Source organism: Choristoneura fumiferana, chromosome 28 (assembly GCF_025370935.1).
Source record: "Choristoneura fumiferana chromosome 28, NRCan_CFum_1, whole genome shotgun sequence".
NCBI classification, from domain to species: Eukaryota; Metazoa; Arthropoda; class Insecta; order Lepidoptera; family Tortricidae; genus Choristoneura; species Choristoneura fumiferana.
In genome coordinates, this window is record NC_133499.1 from 8,151,477 (window position 1) to 8,169,358 (window position 17,882).

Genomic DNA, 17,882 nt, shown 5'->3' on the forward strand with positions numbered 1-17,882 from the left:
CGAGGAAGCTGCCAGCTCTTCGATCCCCTGTGACTACTAACTTTTAACCCCCGACGCAAAAAGAGGGGTGTTATAAGTTTGACCGCTATGTGTGTCTGTCTGTGGCACCGTAGCTTTTAAACGGGTGGACTGATTTGAATGCGTTTTTTTTTATTTGAAACCATGCTTTCTAGCGATGGTTCTAAGACATGTTTTATCAAAATCTTTTTACGAGCATGTGGGTCTCCTGATGGTAAGAGATCACCATTGCCCATAAACATCTATTATTAGTGGTGTATACCAAGTAGCAAAAGTAGTTGTTAATTGTAGGTTATTATTTAACTCGGCTTCATCTTAGTGTTAATATGCATGTCTTTGCTAAAATGTTAATATCATTAGCATTAGAATAACTCAAACTTCGTAAACAATTAAGTAACGTGATTTGAGCGCGGCGCGCCAACAAACTGGTCACTCCAGTTTGGAGCATTTATTGTAATTGTTTATATATGAATAAATGATTTCTATTCTATTCTATTCTATCTGCAACACCAGGGGTATGCAGATGCGTTGCCAACCTAGAGGCCTAAGATGGGATACCTCAAGTGCCAGCAATTGCGCCGGCTGTCTTACTCTCCACGCCGAAACAACAGTGCAAGCACTGCTGCTTCACGGCAGGATTAGTAGCAATCCGGGCGGACCTTGCACAAGGTCCTACCACCTGCAACCTGCGGTTCAGCTGTTTTTGAGATATTGGACTTTGAAGTGACAAAGTCGGGGGTTATCCAACTGTTTGTTGTTAGGTTATAGAAATTTCTTTAAAAAAGTTTAAAAGCGCTAGTACCCCACAGACCTAGGGTTTCAACATCATGCCGGTATTTTCTACTTTGCCTTAGACTTTTAGTAATTTGTTTTAGGTTTTAATCATTATCATGCCAACCGTAGGATGCCCTGTGGGACAAGGCCTCCCCCATAGGGAAATAAAGGATTCATTTTTATTATACTTGTCAAGGCAGACCTCTAGAGGGGAGGTTTGACCTTAAAGAAGGCCTAAGTAGGATATTTTGAGTTAAAACAATCAAATGGTTAAAACTTTTAATTATATTACAATTATAATAACAGGCACAAATATTAAAGGATCCCAGGAAATGAGTTCAAGAATGTGTACTTAGTGGATTCAGTGTTATAAAATAGTACCAATTTTATAAAAATAAATAGGTAAAATAATAAATAAATATTAAGTACTACGTAAATAATTTAAGATAACTTGGTTATTTCAACCAAGATAAAGCGACGGTGGCGATCTCTAGAGCACAGAGTAGGTAATATAATAATACGGGAAGCGCCATCTAGCTTACACCATAGGTTAATTAAGATGTCAGCGGTTGCCTGTTTGGATCCTGAAATACATAGATTAGTTAGTTAAATAAATATGTATCACATTTCCCAGTAATACAAAGTATTAGTCAAATAATATTGTGGTCAGTTTCAATGGCAATTCCTTTGAAACATGACTTCAGGCAAATTAATGAGTTGTCATGAAAGTCATTTTTCTATTACTGACTGTGCATTAGACGCTGTATATTTCTTCAGATTCAGTTTCTTTTATTCTTCATCATCATCAATGTCAGCCGAAAGACGTTCGCTGTGACATAGGCCTCCCCCAAGGCTCTCCACTCATACCGGTCTGTGTGCTTTCCGCATCCACCGCGATCCCCGCGATCTTAACCAGGTCGTCGCTCCATGTTGTTGGAGGCACCGACAGCTCGTCTCCCGGTCCGCGGACGCCATTCGAGAACCTTCTGACCCCATCGGCCATCACAGCTGCGAGCAATGTTTCATTTATTGCTTCGAATCAGTTTATTATAACATGTTGTTATTAAACAATATTGAGCACATTTTCATTCGTCGTTATCATCATCAGCCTCCTCATATTAATATCATCTTTTTAACCCCCGACGCAAAAAGAGGTGCTATAAGTTGGACCGCTATGTGTCTGTCTGTGCAAAATGCAGTTTTTAAAGCAGGTTTTCTAGCGATGGTTCTTAGATATGTTTCTCAAAATCGGTTCCGCCGTTTTTGAGATATTGAACTTTGGAGTGATATAAAGTCGGGTCAACTTTTTGTTGGTTAGTTTAATCTTGAAAGTCGGTAAAAATGTAGCTAAAACGGGCATCGCAACGCGAGGCAGTTCTCTAGTAGTGTTATGAAATTGATTGACTATTGTTGTAGTCACTAGTAATTGGATTACTAATTAAAGGTTACCAGAAAGAAATTAACTTCCTGCATGCTGTAAATTATGCCTATTACAAGTCGTCTACAGCAATAGCCGTGGTGGCCAAGTGGTTTGACCTATCGCTTCTCAAGCAGAGGGTCGTGGGGTTCAAACCCCGGCTCGCACCTTGAGTTTTTCGAAATTCATGTTGCGAAATTACATTGAAATTTACCACTAGCTTTACAGTAATGAAAAAACATGAGTAAATCTGCGAAGTAATTAATGGAATGTATATGAGACAAAATACCACGCACAGGACTTATCACGCTAACACACACGAGTAAACGTGGTCACGAGTAGACTGAAGTGTGGGTTTCAAGTCTGCCTAGCAGCGCGTTCTACGAACTACCCGCACTGATCACTAATAGTGCCTGTTATGTATAAGGAACGGAGGAGCGTCAATCATACTCGATGTTCTTGCTAAGACTGATTTTATTAACTACCTTCACAAGTACAAATATGATATCACGACAATTTCCCTTTTTTGAAAAAAAAGAGAAGAAAAAAAAAATTCATTCATTTACATGCATTCATTATCTTAATGTACAATTTGGAATAAAATTGATAATTACTATTATTATTATTTTAACCTAAATTCCATTATTTTCATACCATTGGAATAAGTATTACATAAATGTAATAGTACCAATTTTATTATTTATTTCATTTATTTACTTTTTATTACAATATGATCTCTTGATATTATTTTCCTTTCATTATGTAATGTTGGAATTGTAATAACATTTCCAGGTAGGTATTGATGTATTTACTAAGTTTAGGCACTTACTTACTTTATTTTAGTTTACATTAAAAAAAATATATAAGATTATTCTTAAGAATTAGTTATTTCTAACTTGTATTTACAATATAAATCAAGCAAACGCAATATTTAAATATAAATGAAAATGAAAAAATTGATTTAATGTTGGCAGTCTTTGTAACAGAATCAATTATCACTTATCAGTTATTGTGCTATATTTAATTGACATTTGAAATACACACGAGTATTATTTATCTAAAAGGCAGTGTTTTAAAGCATGCAAAATAAAAAAAAACATATTTTGATATTTGTAAACAAAAACAATAAAAATAGTTGTGACTATTTATAGAACGGCTTACTGAGGTGCTGGGTATCCCCACCGATCAGGAGGTCTCACTTCCCTGCCGAAACGAGTACGATAAAACACATTAGTATTTACATTTCTTTGCATAGATTGTTGTGCATTTTGGTTGTGACTGGAGCCGTTGGCATGCGCGCGCGCTGGCGGGTCGGTCAGCTGTGCATTGTTTACCGTTATGTCGTCGTAATTAAAACAGATTCCCGGTGACCTATCTACGCGATATTGAGAATCAAGAATTAAATGTTTTCTATTTCTTCTTAAGGTTCGCCCCGACAACAATTGTACTACATATGACCGCATTCCCAGTGGTTTTACTACAGTGCATGATGCCCACTCGTTATTTACCCTGACTTTGACTTTTTGACCACTTTGCAGTGGTTTTAAATTTTTTGATCTACTGTCATAATATGATTTTTGTAACTGTTGGCGCTGTCGTAGTCTATCGCTCGTGCCTTTGTGTATTTTGGGTTGAAGTAGATTTGGCGGGCAAGGAATAGTGCTTCGTAATTTTCTGTTGTACAATAATTCGGCAGGTGACGCAATTTCGGAACTGATTGGGGTATTGTAATATTCCAGCAATGCCATATTAAAGTCGGAGCGCTCATATGATGTCTTTTTCATAATGTTTTTAATAGTTTGTATCGCCCGTTCTACTTGTCCATTGGACTGGGCATATCCAGGGACGACGTCACGTGCTTAAAATTCCATTGCTTTGAAAATTGTGTAAACTTTTCAGACGAAAACTCTGGCCGTTATCACTCATCACCGTTTCAGGTATACCATGGCGTGTGAAAAGTCGTTTTAACTTTTTGATAACGTATTCCGACTTCATTGATTTAAGTTTAATTATTTCCACAAATTTACTAAAATAATCAATGACTATAAGGAAGGATTCGTTGTTGAAATGAAATATATCTATACCTACTTTACACCACGCCCGTGCAGGAACGTCATGGGACATCAAGGGTTCCCTCGTGTTTGTTTCCTATACGTAAGACAGGCCTGACAACGGGACAGATAATCCGCCAACTGTGAGTTCATGTTCGGCCAATACATTATCTCACGAGCTCTTAATTTACATTTTTCAATGCCAAAATGCGTAATATGTATCTTTCTTAACATTTCTGGACGCATGCTCTGAGGTATCACTACCTTATTACCCTTCCAGACAATACCAAATGCTAGTGTTAGTTCGTCTCTGACGTCCCAGTAGGGTTTTAATACATTATCTAAATCTACTTTATGTGTTGGCCATCCACGTTTTATTTCTTTGACAATTGGATTAATTCACTATCTAGCTGCGTGCATTTTTGAATCTCTAAGAAGTGTGTATCTGTTAATGGATTATTACATGTTAAAGCGCACACTTGCGCTTGCGCATCGAAGTGATCACGCGGCGATGAGGGCTCGCTCTCACCCGGTGCAACTGCACGCGATAGTGTGTCAGCAATGAATAGGTACTTGCCGGGCTTATAAACAAGCTTGAATGAGTACGGTTGGAGTCTTAGTAGCATTCTTTGCAACCTTGCTGGTGCGTTTGCTAGCGGCTTGTTAATTATACTGACTAACGGCTTGTGATCTGTTTCTATAACGACATCCGCTCGCCCATATATATATGTATAAAAACGTTCACAAGCAAACACGCAGGCTAAAAGCTTTTTCTATTTGAGCATAAGATTGCTCAGCTTTCGACAGTGATCTCGACGCGTAGGCCACTGGCAAATTATTTTGAAGTATGCAGGCACCCATACCATTTTTTGATGAGTCCACCGAAATTACAACTGGTTTTTCAATGTTATAGTATTGCAGGACCGGTGGATTTATTAGATATTCTTTTATGTTTTTAAAACATTGCTCATGTCGCTCGTTCCAATGCCATTCCACGTCTTTGCGTAGAAGTTCACGCAGTGGGAAAGTCTTTTCTGCTAAGTTTGGAACGAATTTACCCACATATGTCACGAGGCCTAAGAACCGTTCTACATCCTTAACGTTTGATGCATTGGCATATTTTTAATGGCTGAGACATGAGATTCATCCGGCTTTATACCATTTGGGGTTATTTTATGACCTAGATATTTTAACTCGCTGAGGCCAATTTGCATTTTTCTCTATTTAGTTTTATATTTATTTCTTGACATCGTTTTAAAACCGATCTTAAACGCTGGTCGTGAATTTCTTTTGTTTTCCCATATATTAATATATCATCAATAAATTGAATGACCCCCTCAATGTCATCAAAATGCTCGCTAAGCTTTTTGTGAAATATTTCGGATGCAGATGAAATTCCATAAGGCATTCTGAGAAATTATAACGTCCAAACGCCGTGTTGAACGTACACAAATCTGTACTATCATCATGCAGAGCTACCTGCCAGAAGCCGTGTTTTGCATCTAATGTACTAAGTAAGTGCACCAGATAAATTACAAATAATTTCTTCTAAAGTAGGTAGTTTGAAACTAGTAGTAGTACTACAAACTGCAGTGGTAGTTTGTACTTGCGATGTACATTGCCACACTGTAAACAGCCACGATTCGTTGGAGCATAAGACCAGTTTTGTTTTGCTGCTGCGCCGAACTGGAGTGGCCTGGGTTCGCATTGTGTCCGTGGCGAGCCCCGGACGGCCCCGCGCGGGGCCACTGTGTCCGTGCGCCGCGCGTCCTTGAACGCCTTGGTGGCAGCGATCTCGGCGACTCCTGTCCGCTTCTTCTGTTAATTAAATTTATCCAGCACTAAATTCATGAAAGTCATCTTTATGATCCACTATTTCATTTACATTATGTTCCGAATTTTCAGTTTTTAAAGTTATTGCATGTTCCCGTGACAATTCCGCTAGGCTGCATATCTCCACTGCCTTTTGTAATGTGAGATCTGGTTCTCTTAATAAGCGCTCACGCAGCGTTCCGTTTAAAAGGCCACAAATTAACCTGTCTCGGATTAGATCTTTACATAAATCCTTAAATTCACATTTAGCCGCCATCTTGTTGAGTTCAAATACATATTGTTCAACTGACTCGGATTGACCTTGCTCACGGTAAAGAACTTGTGCCGCTCAATAGTTAAGTTCTTTTTTGGTAGGAAGAAACCATCAAATTTTTTAAAAACTTCTCTAGGGTTTTACATGGAACTCCAAACTGGCCATATACATCTCTGCATTTTCTCCAATCACATGCAATAATATATTAATCTGCACTTTGTCTTCTTTCTTGGATAGTTCACAGGCTTCGTAATATATTAAAAATGCGTTTTTCTATTTTCTCCATTCTTCGCTTAAATTTCCTGAGGTAACGTTCACGATGTTATTTTCAAACACGAACGGCCGCGGTGGTTGCAACATAGACTCCATTTTACCTATTGTTATGGCTATTAACTCACTGTCCTTAGCACACACGATACAGTTTTAGCACTTATTTATATTCGATTTTAGTTATTTACTTTTTATCCACAAACGATCTATAGTTCTAAACTGGCTGCGCCATGTTATGTATAAGGAACGGAGGAGCGTCAATCATACTCGATGTTCTTGCTAAGACTGATTTTATTAACTACCTTCACAAGTACAAATATGATATCACGACAGTGCCGGCACTCGTATCACGAACTACCCGCACTTGGTCACTTTTATTAGTCACCCCATCACACCGACACACAACACTAACAACGTCCGATCGTCCATCAGAACATTCATCCCGACGCCGACACTTATTTATAACAGGACCCCACACTTCAGTCTACTCGTGACCACGGCCACTGTAATGTTGCCGAAACGTCGAGGTATATTACTCGTGTGTGTTAGCGTGATAAGTCCTGTGCGTGGTATTTTGACTATGAGTGAAAATCACGAAAGTTTAAAAAATTATATGTATATGAAGTTCCTAATCCGCACTGGGCCGGCATGGGAACTAAAACCCAAGCCCTCTCATTCTGAGAGCATGCCTGTGCCCAGCAATGGGATATAAAGCGGTAGTTGTGTGTAGTGGTGACACCATTCTTCGCATAATCAGATCTCATCTTCACCTATTATGTCCACTGTAGAGCACAGGCCTCTTCTCAGAGTGAGAGAGCTTGGCATACCACGCGGGTACAGTACGGATTGGCAACTTCAAACACACACTAATGAATTTCTTCATGGGTATGCAGGTTTTTATAAATAATAAAACGGATCAGAACCCCCGACTTTGTCACTTCAAAGTTCAATATCTCAAAAATGGCTAAACCCATTTTGATAACACATGCCTAAGAACCATTGCTAGAAAACCTGCTTTCAATTAAAAAAAACCGCATGTAAATCGGTCCACCCGTTTAAGAGCTACGGTGCCACAGATACACATAGCGGTCAAACTTATAACACCCTTCTTTTTGCGTCGAGGGTTAAATAATGTACTGTATAAAAGATAAACAATGCCATTGAGCACTTTGACATTTCCCGACATGCTCTTCAATTTAACTTTGACTTTATAAAACAAAAGAGAACGGCCAAAAACCGCACAATATGCACAACGCATCGTTGCGTATTACGGACAATTGATCTATAATGTTTAATGTCAAGGCCCCAGTAACGTTCCTTGCGGTACGCCTTACGGAAATGCTGTCTAAATACAATTTGTGATGATATATCAACTGACAAAAGTAAATAAGTAACAATAATTTACCAGCATGTTTAAAGATACACAATTTTTGATTTTAGTTAGCTCAGAACGTATGCTACTAAAGTTGGGCGGAAGCATTCATCACATTGAAAGAGCTTAGACAGTTCCCAGAAACACCCAGTGTTCTTTCTTTCTATTTTGGCCTATATACGTCCCACTGGAGAGCTTAGATCTCCTCTCCGACTCCTTCACACTAAAACAGCTGAACGAATATTTAGATAAATTTTCAATAGAGACACCTATACTTCATTTAATTTCGAATTGGAGGCCACAGCAACATTGTATTGCGGCTCGTGAACTGTAATCTCTTTACAATTTGTACTAGAATAACAATTGACGAAACGCAAATAAAGTGGCATTAAAAAAAATCATTTTGCGGCTCCCAGACTATTCATCCCAGCCTAGGTATATACGTCCCACTGCAGGGTACAGGCCTCCCGTCAGAATAAGATTGCTTGGGCAGTAGTTCCCACGCGGCCCCAGTGCGGATTGGGAACTTCACACACACCATTGAATTGCTTCGCAGGTTTGTGCAGGCTTCCTCACGATGTTTTCCTTCACCGTAAAGCTCGTGGTGAATTTCAAATATAATTCCGCACATGAATTTGGAAAAACTCAGAGGTGCGAGCCGGGGTTTGAACCCACGTACTTCTGCTTGAGAGGCCATAGGTCAAACCACTCGGTCATCACGGCTTCTCAAACCACTCGGCCAACACGGCTTCAGACTATTGTACTGGACTATTTGCTAGGTAAAAAATAGTTGACCAGACGACCAGACGCAATAAAATGTTGCTGTGGCCTCCAATTCTAAATCAAATGAAGTATAGACTTCTAGAATAAGATCATCATCATCATGTTGCCCAAAGAATTGCGAAACTAAAGTGGCAGTGGGCGGGGCACATTGCTCCCAGGACGGATGGCCGATGGGGCCAGAAGGTTCTCGAATGGCGTCCGCGGACCGGGAGACGAGCTGTCGGTAGGCCTCCAACAAGATGGAGCGACGACTTGGTTAAGATCGCGGGATCGCGGTGGATGCGGAAAGCACAAGACCGGTCTGAGTGGAGAGCCTTGGGGGAGGCCTATGTCCAGCAGTGGACGTCTTTCGGCTGACATGATGATGATGATGATGATCATCATGTTGAACATAGGCCTCCCCCATAGACCTCCAGTTGCCTCGGTTGGAAGCGGCTTGCATCCACTGTGAACACGCGGCTTAAACCAGCTCATCAGTCCTCGTCGGTGGACGTCCTACGCTGCTTTTACCGCGCGGTCTCCATTCGAGCACTTTTCAGCCCCAACGGCCTTCAGTTCATCGTGTTATAAGGCCTCAACGAGCTAATTCGCAATAAATGTGAATGGCTGAAAACCAAAATGGTAGAACCTTAAACCGTAACCGATGTCTTAGGTTGAGTGTGAATTTTAAGCGTGTCACACACTACGCAGATACGATAATATTTTTATCTGCGTATAATAACTTAATGATCTGAAACTATCACACACTACACAGATACGATAATATACGAGACGATACATTCAGTCTAAATCCTTCAAACTGAGTAGACTTGTTTTTTGGTGCGGATTGTTTAAACAGGATGTTTTCGTGTTTATCTCTTCTAGATTTAATCGCGTGCAGCGGGGCTCTCACATCAACCTGTATCTATCTGCAGATAAAATACTATACCATATTTATATCGGCAGATATTATACACAGATCAATTTATATACGCAGATAATATCTTTGCCATCTTTCGATATATGTCGGTGCCCACAGATACTTCACGATAAAATATAAGTTATCTGCGCTGTGTGTGTTAGCTCATTGAATTGTATAGGGAGCGATATTGACAGATATGCGTTCAGATACGGATATGTTATCGTATCTGCTTAGTGTGTGACACGCTTTAGACTATCGTGGTCATTTGATTTTATGATTTAAATTCGGGATGCGACTGTACCGAAATATCGAGCTTCTCTAAAATCAAGGTACGCGGAACAAAACCCGAATTTAAATCATATAAAATGAGTGTGAATTTGACAGCAAATTCAATCTTCTGATTTGAAACGCAAAAGCGGTGCTTTTAAGTCTAATAATTAATGACATAAAACATTTGATCCGTGTTGCAAACAATTAATAAGTCATTTGTCATCGTCATCCGGTTTCGGTATTTGTTTCCTGTAGCGTATCCTTGACTGTAGAAAGGATGACATCATTAAATCATTTAATGATTAATATGGATAATGCCATAAAAAGCGGTTCATTCATAACTTTGTAGCCTTTACGAGTGTGCGTATCGAGTCGCATAATTTTTGAAAGTCATTATGTCTGTTATTTATAATTTTTTCCCGCCGACACTGGAAAAATTTCTCATTTTTTAAATAGTCAAAATATAGTGATCACAATTGAAATTCCGGGATTTTACAAATTCCCCTGGTAATTCCCAAAATTTGTATCGTGGTCTTCATTGAGGTTGTGTTAAGAACAACTGTACAAAATTTCATAACTAAACCCAGCGTTCTAATTTCAAGATTTTATCCCTATCCGTGGAATATCGGAATAAAAAGTAGCCTGTGTTATACCAGACGTCCAGCTATCTGCATACCAAATTTCATCACAATCCTTTGCCTTAGAAGTTGAAGTCAAACATTTATTAAATAAAATAATTAAATTATTCTGATTTTGGTGATAATAACGAATTGTATGGTTAAGACGACCAGATGGCCTAGTGGTTAGAGAACCTGACTACGAAGCTTGAGGTCCCGGGTTAGATTCCCGTGTCGGGGCAGATATTTGTATGAAAAATACGAATGTTCGTTCTCGGGTCTTGGGTGTTTACTATATATTTAAGTATGTATCTATCTTTATAATTATATTTATCCGTTGCTTAGTACCATAACACAAGCTTTGTTAAGCTTACTTTGGACTAGGTCAATTGGGGTGAATTGTCCCGTGATATTTATTTATTTATTTATTTTATTTATTTATTTATTTTATATCTGTTTTAAATATTTAATTATTTAAATATTACATTCTCTTTCTTTTTAAAGTGTGTAAATTTCCCAATCCGCACTAGGCCCGCCTGGGTTCTGCGGCCCAAGCCCTCTCATTGTGAGAGGAGGCTCTTCCCTGCAGCGGGACATATACAGTCCAAGCTGATGAAGATGACTTGACAAACACACTATGTTATGTCGTAAACATTGTTTTATGTTGTCCGCGGAAACATAAAGATCCTTCTGATTGGTATTTCTGCAGGCGGATATGTTCAAATGTCAGAGTATAGGAAAATCCAGTAGTTTTACCATAACAATACCGCCATATGTATGTGTAGTTTGCGGAGCTATCAAAACCGGTCAAGAGCGTGTCGGACACGCCCAAGAGTAGTCCGTAGCCATTATTATTATTTATTTTTTATAAAACGAGGGGGAAAACGAGCAGACGGGTCACCTGATGGAGAGCGATCACCGTCGCCCATTGACACCCGCAACACGAGCGGAATCACAGGTGCGTTGCCGACCCTTTAAGGAATTGATAGGCTCGTTTTTTAAAGATCCCTAAGTTGTAACGCTCCGGGAATGTTGCCGCTGTAAGCTGATTCCAGATCTTCGATTATGAAACAATCAAGTAATATTTTTCTAGGGATTTCTTATTTTGTACGGAATCAAAGTCACAGTCAAAAAGTCAAAAATATCATTATTCAATTAGGCTATAACCAGCACTTGTGAATGGCAAAAAAATCTACCACCGGTTCGGAAAAATGTGGAAGCCCCCCTTAAATATTTATTCTATCCTGTTTTTAGTATTTGTTGTTAGTGGCCACAGTTATACAGAATCTCTGAAAATTTAAAACTGTCTAACTATCACGGTTCATGAGATACAGCCTGGTGCCACACGACAGACGGACGGACAGCGAAGTCTTAGTAATGGGGTTTCCGTTTTTACCCTTTGGGTACGGAACCCTAAAAATAAGTTTAGTGGTTCAGAACTTAAAGTTCAGCTGTCATAATCCATTCATCGTAACCAGCTCAAAATCGTTCGGTAACGGACCCCGACTGTTGAACTTTAAGTTACTAACAGATTCTAGAACTAGACTTATTTTTTTTCTTAATATACCGTAAACTGCTTCAACATTGCCCTCTGGCCCCAACATTGCCTTTATTCGATTTAGAGTCGATAACTTAGCACCCTTTAGTTTTTAAACTTTTATCCCCTCGTAATAATAATTCCCTGTAGGTAAAAGCTTAAAACCTAGTTATCGACTCTAAACGAATCAGGCAATGTTGGGGCCAGAGGGCAAAGTTGAAGCAGTTTACGGTACCTATCTAGTTTTTATGGCAATCCGATTTTATATATATATATATATATGACGGCGCGAGACGAAACGGAGCGGTAGGTGGATCATCACCGTCGTCTCGTGGTGGAGGTTCCATGTCGGTGGGCGATGCAGAGAAACGCAGATTATCTTGCAAAGTGTAATTATTCGGAATCACAGGCAGGCACTTACAGGTTTGGTAGGTAGGCACTTACAGGAGTGACTGTGAACGTGACAGGTTCGATGGCACAGGAATTGACCGTTCTCAACGGTGGTCGGCAATCAAGTGAACATCGACTCTGTCCTCGTGTAATGGCGCCGAAGCGATACTCGCCCCACCACACTGCGTTCACTGCACTTTACAATTTAAATCAACCAATCAGAGATAAGATCCGGTACTAGGTAATCAAAACAGCAACTATAATGTTACGAATATACGCGCGCGACGACACGGCCAGACTGACCGCTACACGTCCTCGTGTATATCTGGAACAAAGGCATAGTTTGGAATATCCATTCGCTCGGCTTATCCTGACTAAAAGATTGTAATTTACAACACAGAATTGAATTAAAAAGAAAGCCTCAATAGTAAACAGATCACATTATAAAAAGTCAAGATAATAATCTCTACACAACACAACACACGCAGCTACTCAAACATGGCTCAACATATTGGCATTCATTTGCCTTTACATTCAATCATAACCAGGTCCTCATAGACCAACCAATAAGTCCCACGGACCAACCACAAGGTCCCATGGACCAACCATTAAGCCCCATGGGCCATTCATCACACCACACCTCCAGTCGCACATTGCGCTCTGATCGACCTTTAATAAGATCGCAGTTACAACTACGCTGGAGTCATAGTGAAACACTGTCCTCATGGACAACAACAATTGTCATTACAAGACTGGCCGCTGCCACAGCACCGGTCGCACATCGCGCCCTGTTCGGTCTCTAAAACGACCGCAGTTACAACTACGCCGGTGCTGTAGCACGCGTAACCCAAAATAAAATGAGCCATGTGTGTGTAGGTATAGTTATGTAGGCAAAATCTCTAATTACTATCAGAATTAGACTCTAGGTCACAAACATTAAGTTCAGCAGGTACAGCACTTTGAGGCATTCTTCGAAGGCGATCGTGAGCGTATTTATAACTTCTGTTATTAGTCAATGATTTTAACGTGTATCGATCACCTTCGAGAACTTCTAAAATTTTGAAGGGTCCCTTGTATTTAGGATCTAGTTTTGTCTGGTTTCTCTCCTCATTTTGGATGAGAACCAAATCACCAACAACAAACCTATCAAATTTAACCTTATTACGGTCAAAACGAGATTTTTCGTATTTTGCACTATTTTCAATATTGTGGACAGCTCGTTCTCTTGTTTCGCTAATATCAACCTCGGTTTCGGTATCGGCGGCTGTTAAAAGACTAAGAGGCCGTGCTACTCGACCAATCATGAGTTCAAGCGGGCTGGCTTTAGTTACACGATTCGCTGTGCAATTTAACGCTAGCTGTACCTCATCGAGAGCATCTTGCCATGACCTGTCAGACGTCTCTACTGACGTAAGCATCCCCTTTATCGCGCTCATCACGCGCTCCACTTAGCCATTAGCACGACTTGAGCCTGTCGCGATCAAATGTAACTGAATACCGTGCGATTCACAAAAATCTTTAAAGTCTTTGCTCGCGAAACATCGACCTTGGTCTGCTATGACGCGCGTGGGAGCACCAAAAAGGGAGACACTAGACTTCAAAGCTCTAATAGCACTAGGGGTGTCGATACGAAGCGTGTGATACAAAAGTACGAACTTAGTAAAAGCGTCAATTAAAACGATAACGTACTCTTTTTGGTCATTCTTTCCGCTTAACTTGCCGGTAATATCTACGTGCACCGTGTGCCAGGGGACGGCTATTTTGGGTATGGGGTGAAGTTCAGCTGGTATTTTCCCAGAATGAGCTTTGGAAACTTTACACGTGATACAATTGTCAATAAATCTCCGAACGTACTTTGCCATTTTGTCGAACCAATAGTGCTCGTACAATTTCTCTAAAGTTTTGTCTGCACCGAGATGCATTAAAGACTCGTGCACGTGGTTAATGACTGCCCAACGGAAAGCACGTGGCACTATTGGTAGACAGCGCGTGCGGTTGTTTCTTTGAACGCGACGATGTAAGATTCCTGAACGAATTTCGTAAGTTTTCGCGATATCTGAAGGAAGCTGATTCTCTTTCAATTTGACGACAATAGCCTGAATTTCATCGTCTCGCAACTGCTCAGCCAAAAGCCAGTTGTCAGATAAGGTGGTTATATTGACTAATTTTTGTTCGATTTTCTCAAAACTCGGTTCAACTAAGGACGATTTAGGCACAGGGTTGCGAGACAAGAAATCCACATGACTCATTCGTTTGCCTTCCCTGTAAACGATCTCAAAATCATAAGACTGCAGAAACGCCCAATGGCGGTGAACTCGTGGGGAAAGATTGACCTTGTCACGAGAGGCTTTGAGGGAGTTACAGTCTGTAACGACAATGAAATGCCGCCCTTGCAAGTAATGGTGGAAATGTTCAACAGCCTTCACCACCGCCAGATTTTCCAGCTCATAAGAGTGGTACCTTGACTCGGCGTCTGTGGTTCGTCGGCTGTAGTACTCAACTACGAGCAATTGACCGTCGACTTTTTGAAAAAGAATTGCCCATAACCGAGAGAGCTAGCATCTGTATGCAGTTCAGCTGGCAAGTCCGGGTCAAAAATCGTAAGCACAGGTTTCTGCGTTATAATCGAAATAATCTTTTGTCGGATCTCCTCATGCTCAGGAGTCCAGTTGAATTGGACATTGGTGTTTAAACGAAATAACGGGGTCATAATTTGAGAAAAATTCTTGACGAATTTACGAAAATAAGAGGCTAACCCTATGAATTGCCTCAATTGTGTGGTATTTTCGGGTGGCCGAAGTTTGGTTAGGGCTCAACTTTTCTTGGGTTAGGTTTGACTTGACCAGCAGAGATCTCGTAACCAAGAAACTCGACACGTCGCATGAGAAAAGAACATTTCGAGATATTCAGGGAAAAACCAGCATTGGTTAAGGCAGTTAATACTTCTCGTAATCTAATCAACCCTTCGTTTACAGTTTTAGACGGGATCAAAATGTCGTCCATATACAGGATCACATAATTACTTACTAGGACTCCTGAATCAGTGTTAACGACCCCTAAAGCATTGGACACAGCCCGTTGGAAAACGCTTGGTGCATTACGTAGCCCGAAGGGCATAGCCAAGTATTCAAACTGCCCTTCGGGTGTTATGAAGGCCGTTCGTTCAATACTTTCAGGGTCATTAATAGGAATCTGATTAAACCCGCTAGCGCAATCTAAGCATGTGAAATAATTTGCACCGTACAAACGCGCAATCTGGTCATCAATACGCGGCAAAGGAAACCGATCGGGGATAGTATTTTCGTTCAATTCGCGATAATCAGTTACCATACGCTTTGTTCCGTCACGCTTATCCACGAGTAATATAGGACTCGCGAAAGGAGAACTACTTGGTCTAATAATGTTGGCACTCAACAGTTCGTTTACTTTGGTACGCACTACATCTCGCTCTTGCGGACTGAGACGATAGGGGCGGCGGTACACGGTACGTGTCGGATCTTTAAGCCTAATTTTTAATTCACCTGTTGTCACTCGCGTCTGTGGTAAACCGTTAGTAAAAGCAAGCGAAAACTCCGTCAACAAATTTATAAGATCATCGCATAATGCGAGTGACAAGTCAGTAGTTATTGAATGCAAATTTATTTCCGTAACGGCACTAAAACAATCAACCGGTTTCGTAATTGATAATTGCGCTTTCGATAAATTAACGGTCAGTCCCAAGTTTAAAATATCTGAGCCTATCATAATGTCATACGGCATACGATCATCTGGCAAGATAAGGAACGACAAATGTAAACAATGCCCGTCAATAATTACCGCGCATGAAATCTGTTCGGTACAGTAAATGTGAGCATTGCCAACCCCTGTTAAACGCACATTAGTTGCACTACGCACTCCCGAAAACCGGTTTGCTATACTTTGCTTTACAAGAGAACATTCAGCGCCACTATCGAAATAAAAAGGGTACGACTCACCAGATTGTGTAAGTTCGCCACGGACACCGGTGACCTCGCAAACATTGACCCGACGCTCGAGCGCAGCGCTGCTGGCACCACCGCCGCCGGCACCGACGCCCGCGCCCTTGCCAGGCGCGCCGACTCCGCTGCCTCCTTTCTTGGCGCAGTGAGGAGCGATGTGGCCTTCTTCCCCGCAGCGATAGCAGGTTACAAACTTCTTCGAGTTTGGAGCGAAGCTTGAAGACGACGAGGCGTGTGCATTTGGGGCTGGTTTCTTGTTTCTGGAGTAGCAATCGACCGATTTGTGTCCAAATTTATGACAATTGTGACACTGAATCTGTTTGTTCACATCTCGAGGCATAACATTCATCCTATTTCGTTTTATTTCGTGCGCGTAGGTATCTACGCTTCGTTCTTGCTTGCGTTTTAAAGAAAATGCTTGCACTTCTTGAATTAATTTCGTTCTTGTTTTAATGGGGGTAGTAAACGCCAAACGGTTAATTCTACCGTCAAATTGTGCGAGATGTGCGAGTACGTATGAAATGGCGATTTCTTCACAATTCAGGTCTTTCCATTTAGCCATTAACGATGCAATTAAGCGACTCGCATATGCGGCAAGATTTTCTCCTTCTTTAGGTCTGCTATTATTGATGTGAACAATAGTGGCTGCGCATGTTTCAGCAGAGTCATAGCGGGCCAAGAACAGGTTTTTGAAATCTTGCCATGTCATACCTGAGTGCGCGACATGAGAAAGCCAAGTTGATGATGATCCTTTAAGAGCCTTACTCAGTGCGATAATTAGGGCTCCTCCTTCCAATGGTTGTTCGGTCAAACAGATGTCCACAGTCGAGCACCAGGACCGTGGATCGGCGTCCGATAGGTCAGGATTAAACTCGGGCAGCCTGATTGCCACAGAAGACGAGGATGGCGGCCGTATGGCTTCAATCAGGCGTGCCATATTCTGATTCTGTTGTTCGAGCAGCAGTTGCAGGAGGGTATTCGACGATGATGGTAGGGCTTGAGCGTATCCCACTTCTGATGACGGCGCGAGACGAAACGGAGCGGTAGGTGGATCATCACCGTCGTCTCGTGGTGGAGGTTCCATGTCGGTGGGCGATGCAGAGAAACGCAGATTATCTTGCAAAGTGTAATTATTCGGAATCACAGGCAGGCACTTACAGGTTTGGTAGGTAGGCACTTACAGGAGTGACTGTGAACGTGACAGGTTCGATGGCACAGGAATTGACCGTTCTCAACGGTGGTCGGCAATCAAGTGAACATCGACTCTGTCCTCGTGTAATGGCGCCGAAGCGATACTCGCCCCACCACACTGCGTTCACTGCACTTTACAATTTAAATCAACCAATCAGAGATAAGATCCGGTACTAGGTAATCAAAACAGCAACTATAATGTTACGAATATACACGCGCGACGACATA

At 41.1% G+C, this 17,882-nt stretch overlaps 1 protein-coding gene and 1 pseudogene across 1 annotated transcript; both read right to left on the minus strand.

Moving 5' to 3' along the window:
* Window positions 1–5,930: 5,930 nt before the first annotated feature.
* Window positions 5,931–6,942, minus strand: LOC141443795 (uncharacterized; annotated as a pseudogene).
* A 5,459-nt stretch (window positions 6,943–12,401) lies between these two features.
* On the minus strand, window positions 12,402–17,861 carry LOC141443794 (uncharacterized). The gene is made up of 2 exons (XM_074109159.1): window positions 16,461–17,861; window positions 12,402–12,811 (listed from the first exon to the last, which is right to left on the minus strand). Exons 1-2 carry the CDS (start codon window positions 17,545–17,547, stop codon window positions 12,792–12,794), a joined length of 1,107 nt encoding a protein of 368 aa, XP_073965260.1. The 5' UTR covers window positions 17,548–17,861; the 3' UTR covers window positions 12,402–12,791.
* Between the last annotated feature and the right edge of the window lie 21 nt (window positions 17,862–17,882).

Bases quoted from the DNA above. Each gene is read 5' to 3' on its own strand.
- LOC141443794 (XM_074109159.1), bottom strand. From the start codon at position 17,547: ATGGAACCTCCACCACGAGACGACGGTGATGATCCACCTACCGCTCCG. The intron at 12,812-16,460 runs GTGAGTCGTACC...CCTTTGTTCCAG, and splicing joins TGGCGAACTTACACAATCTG to ATATACACGAGGACGTGTAG.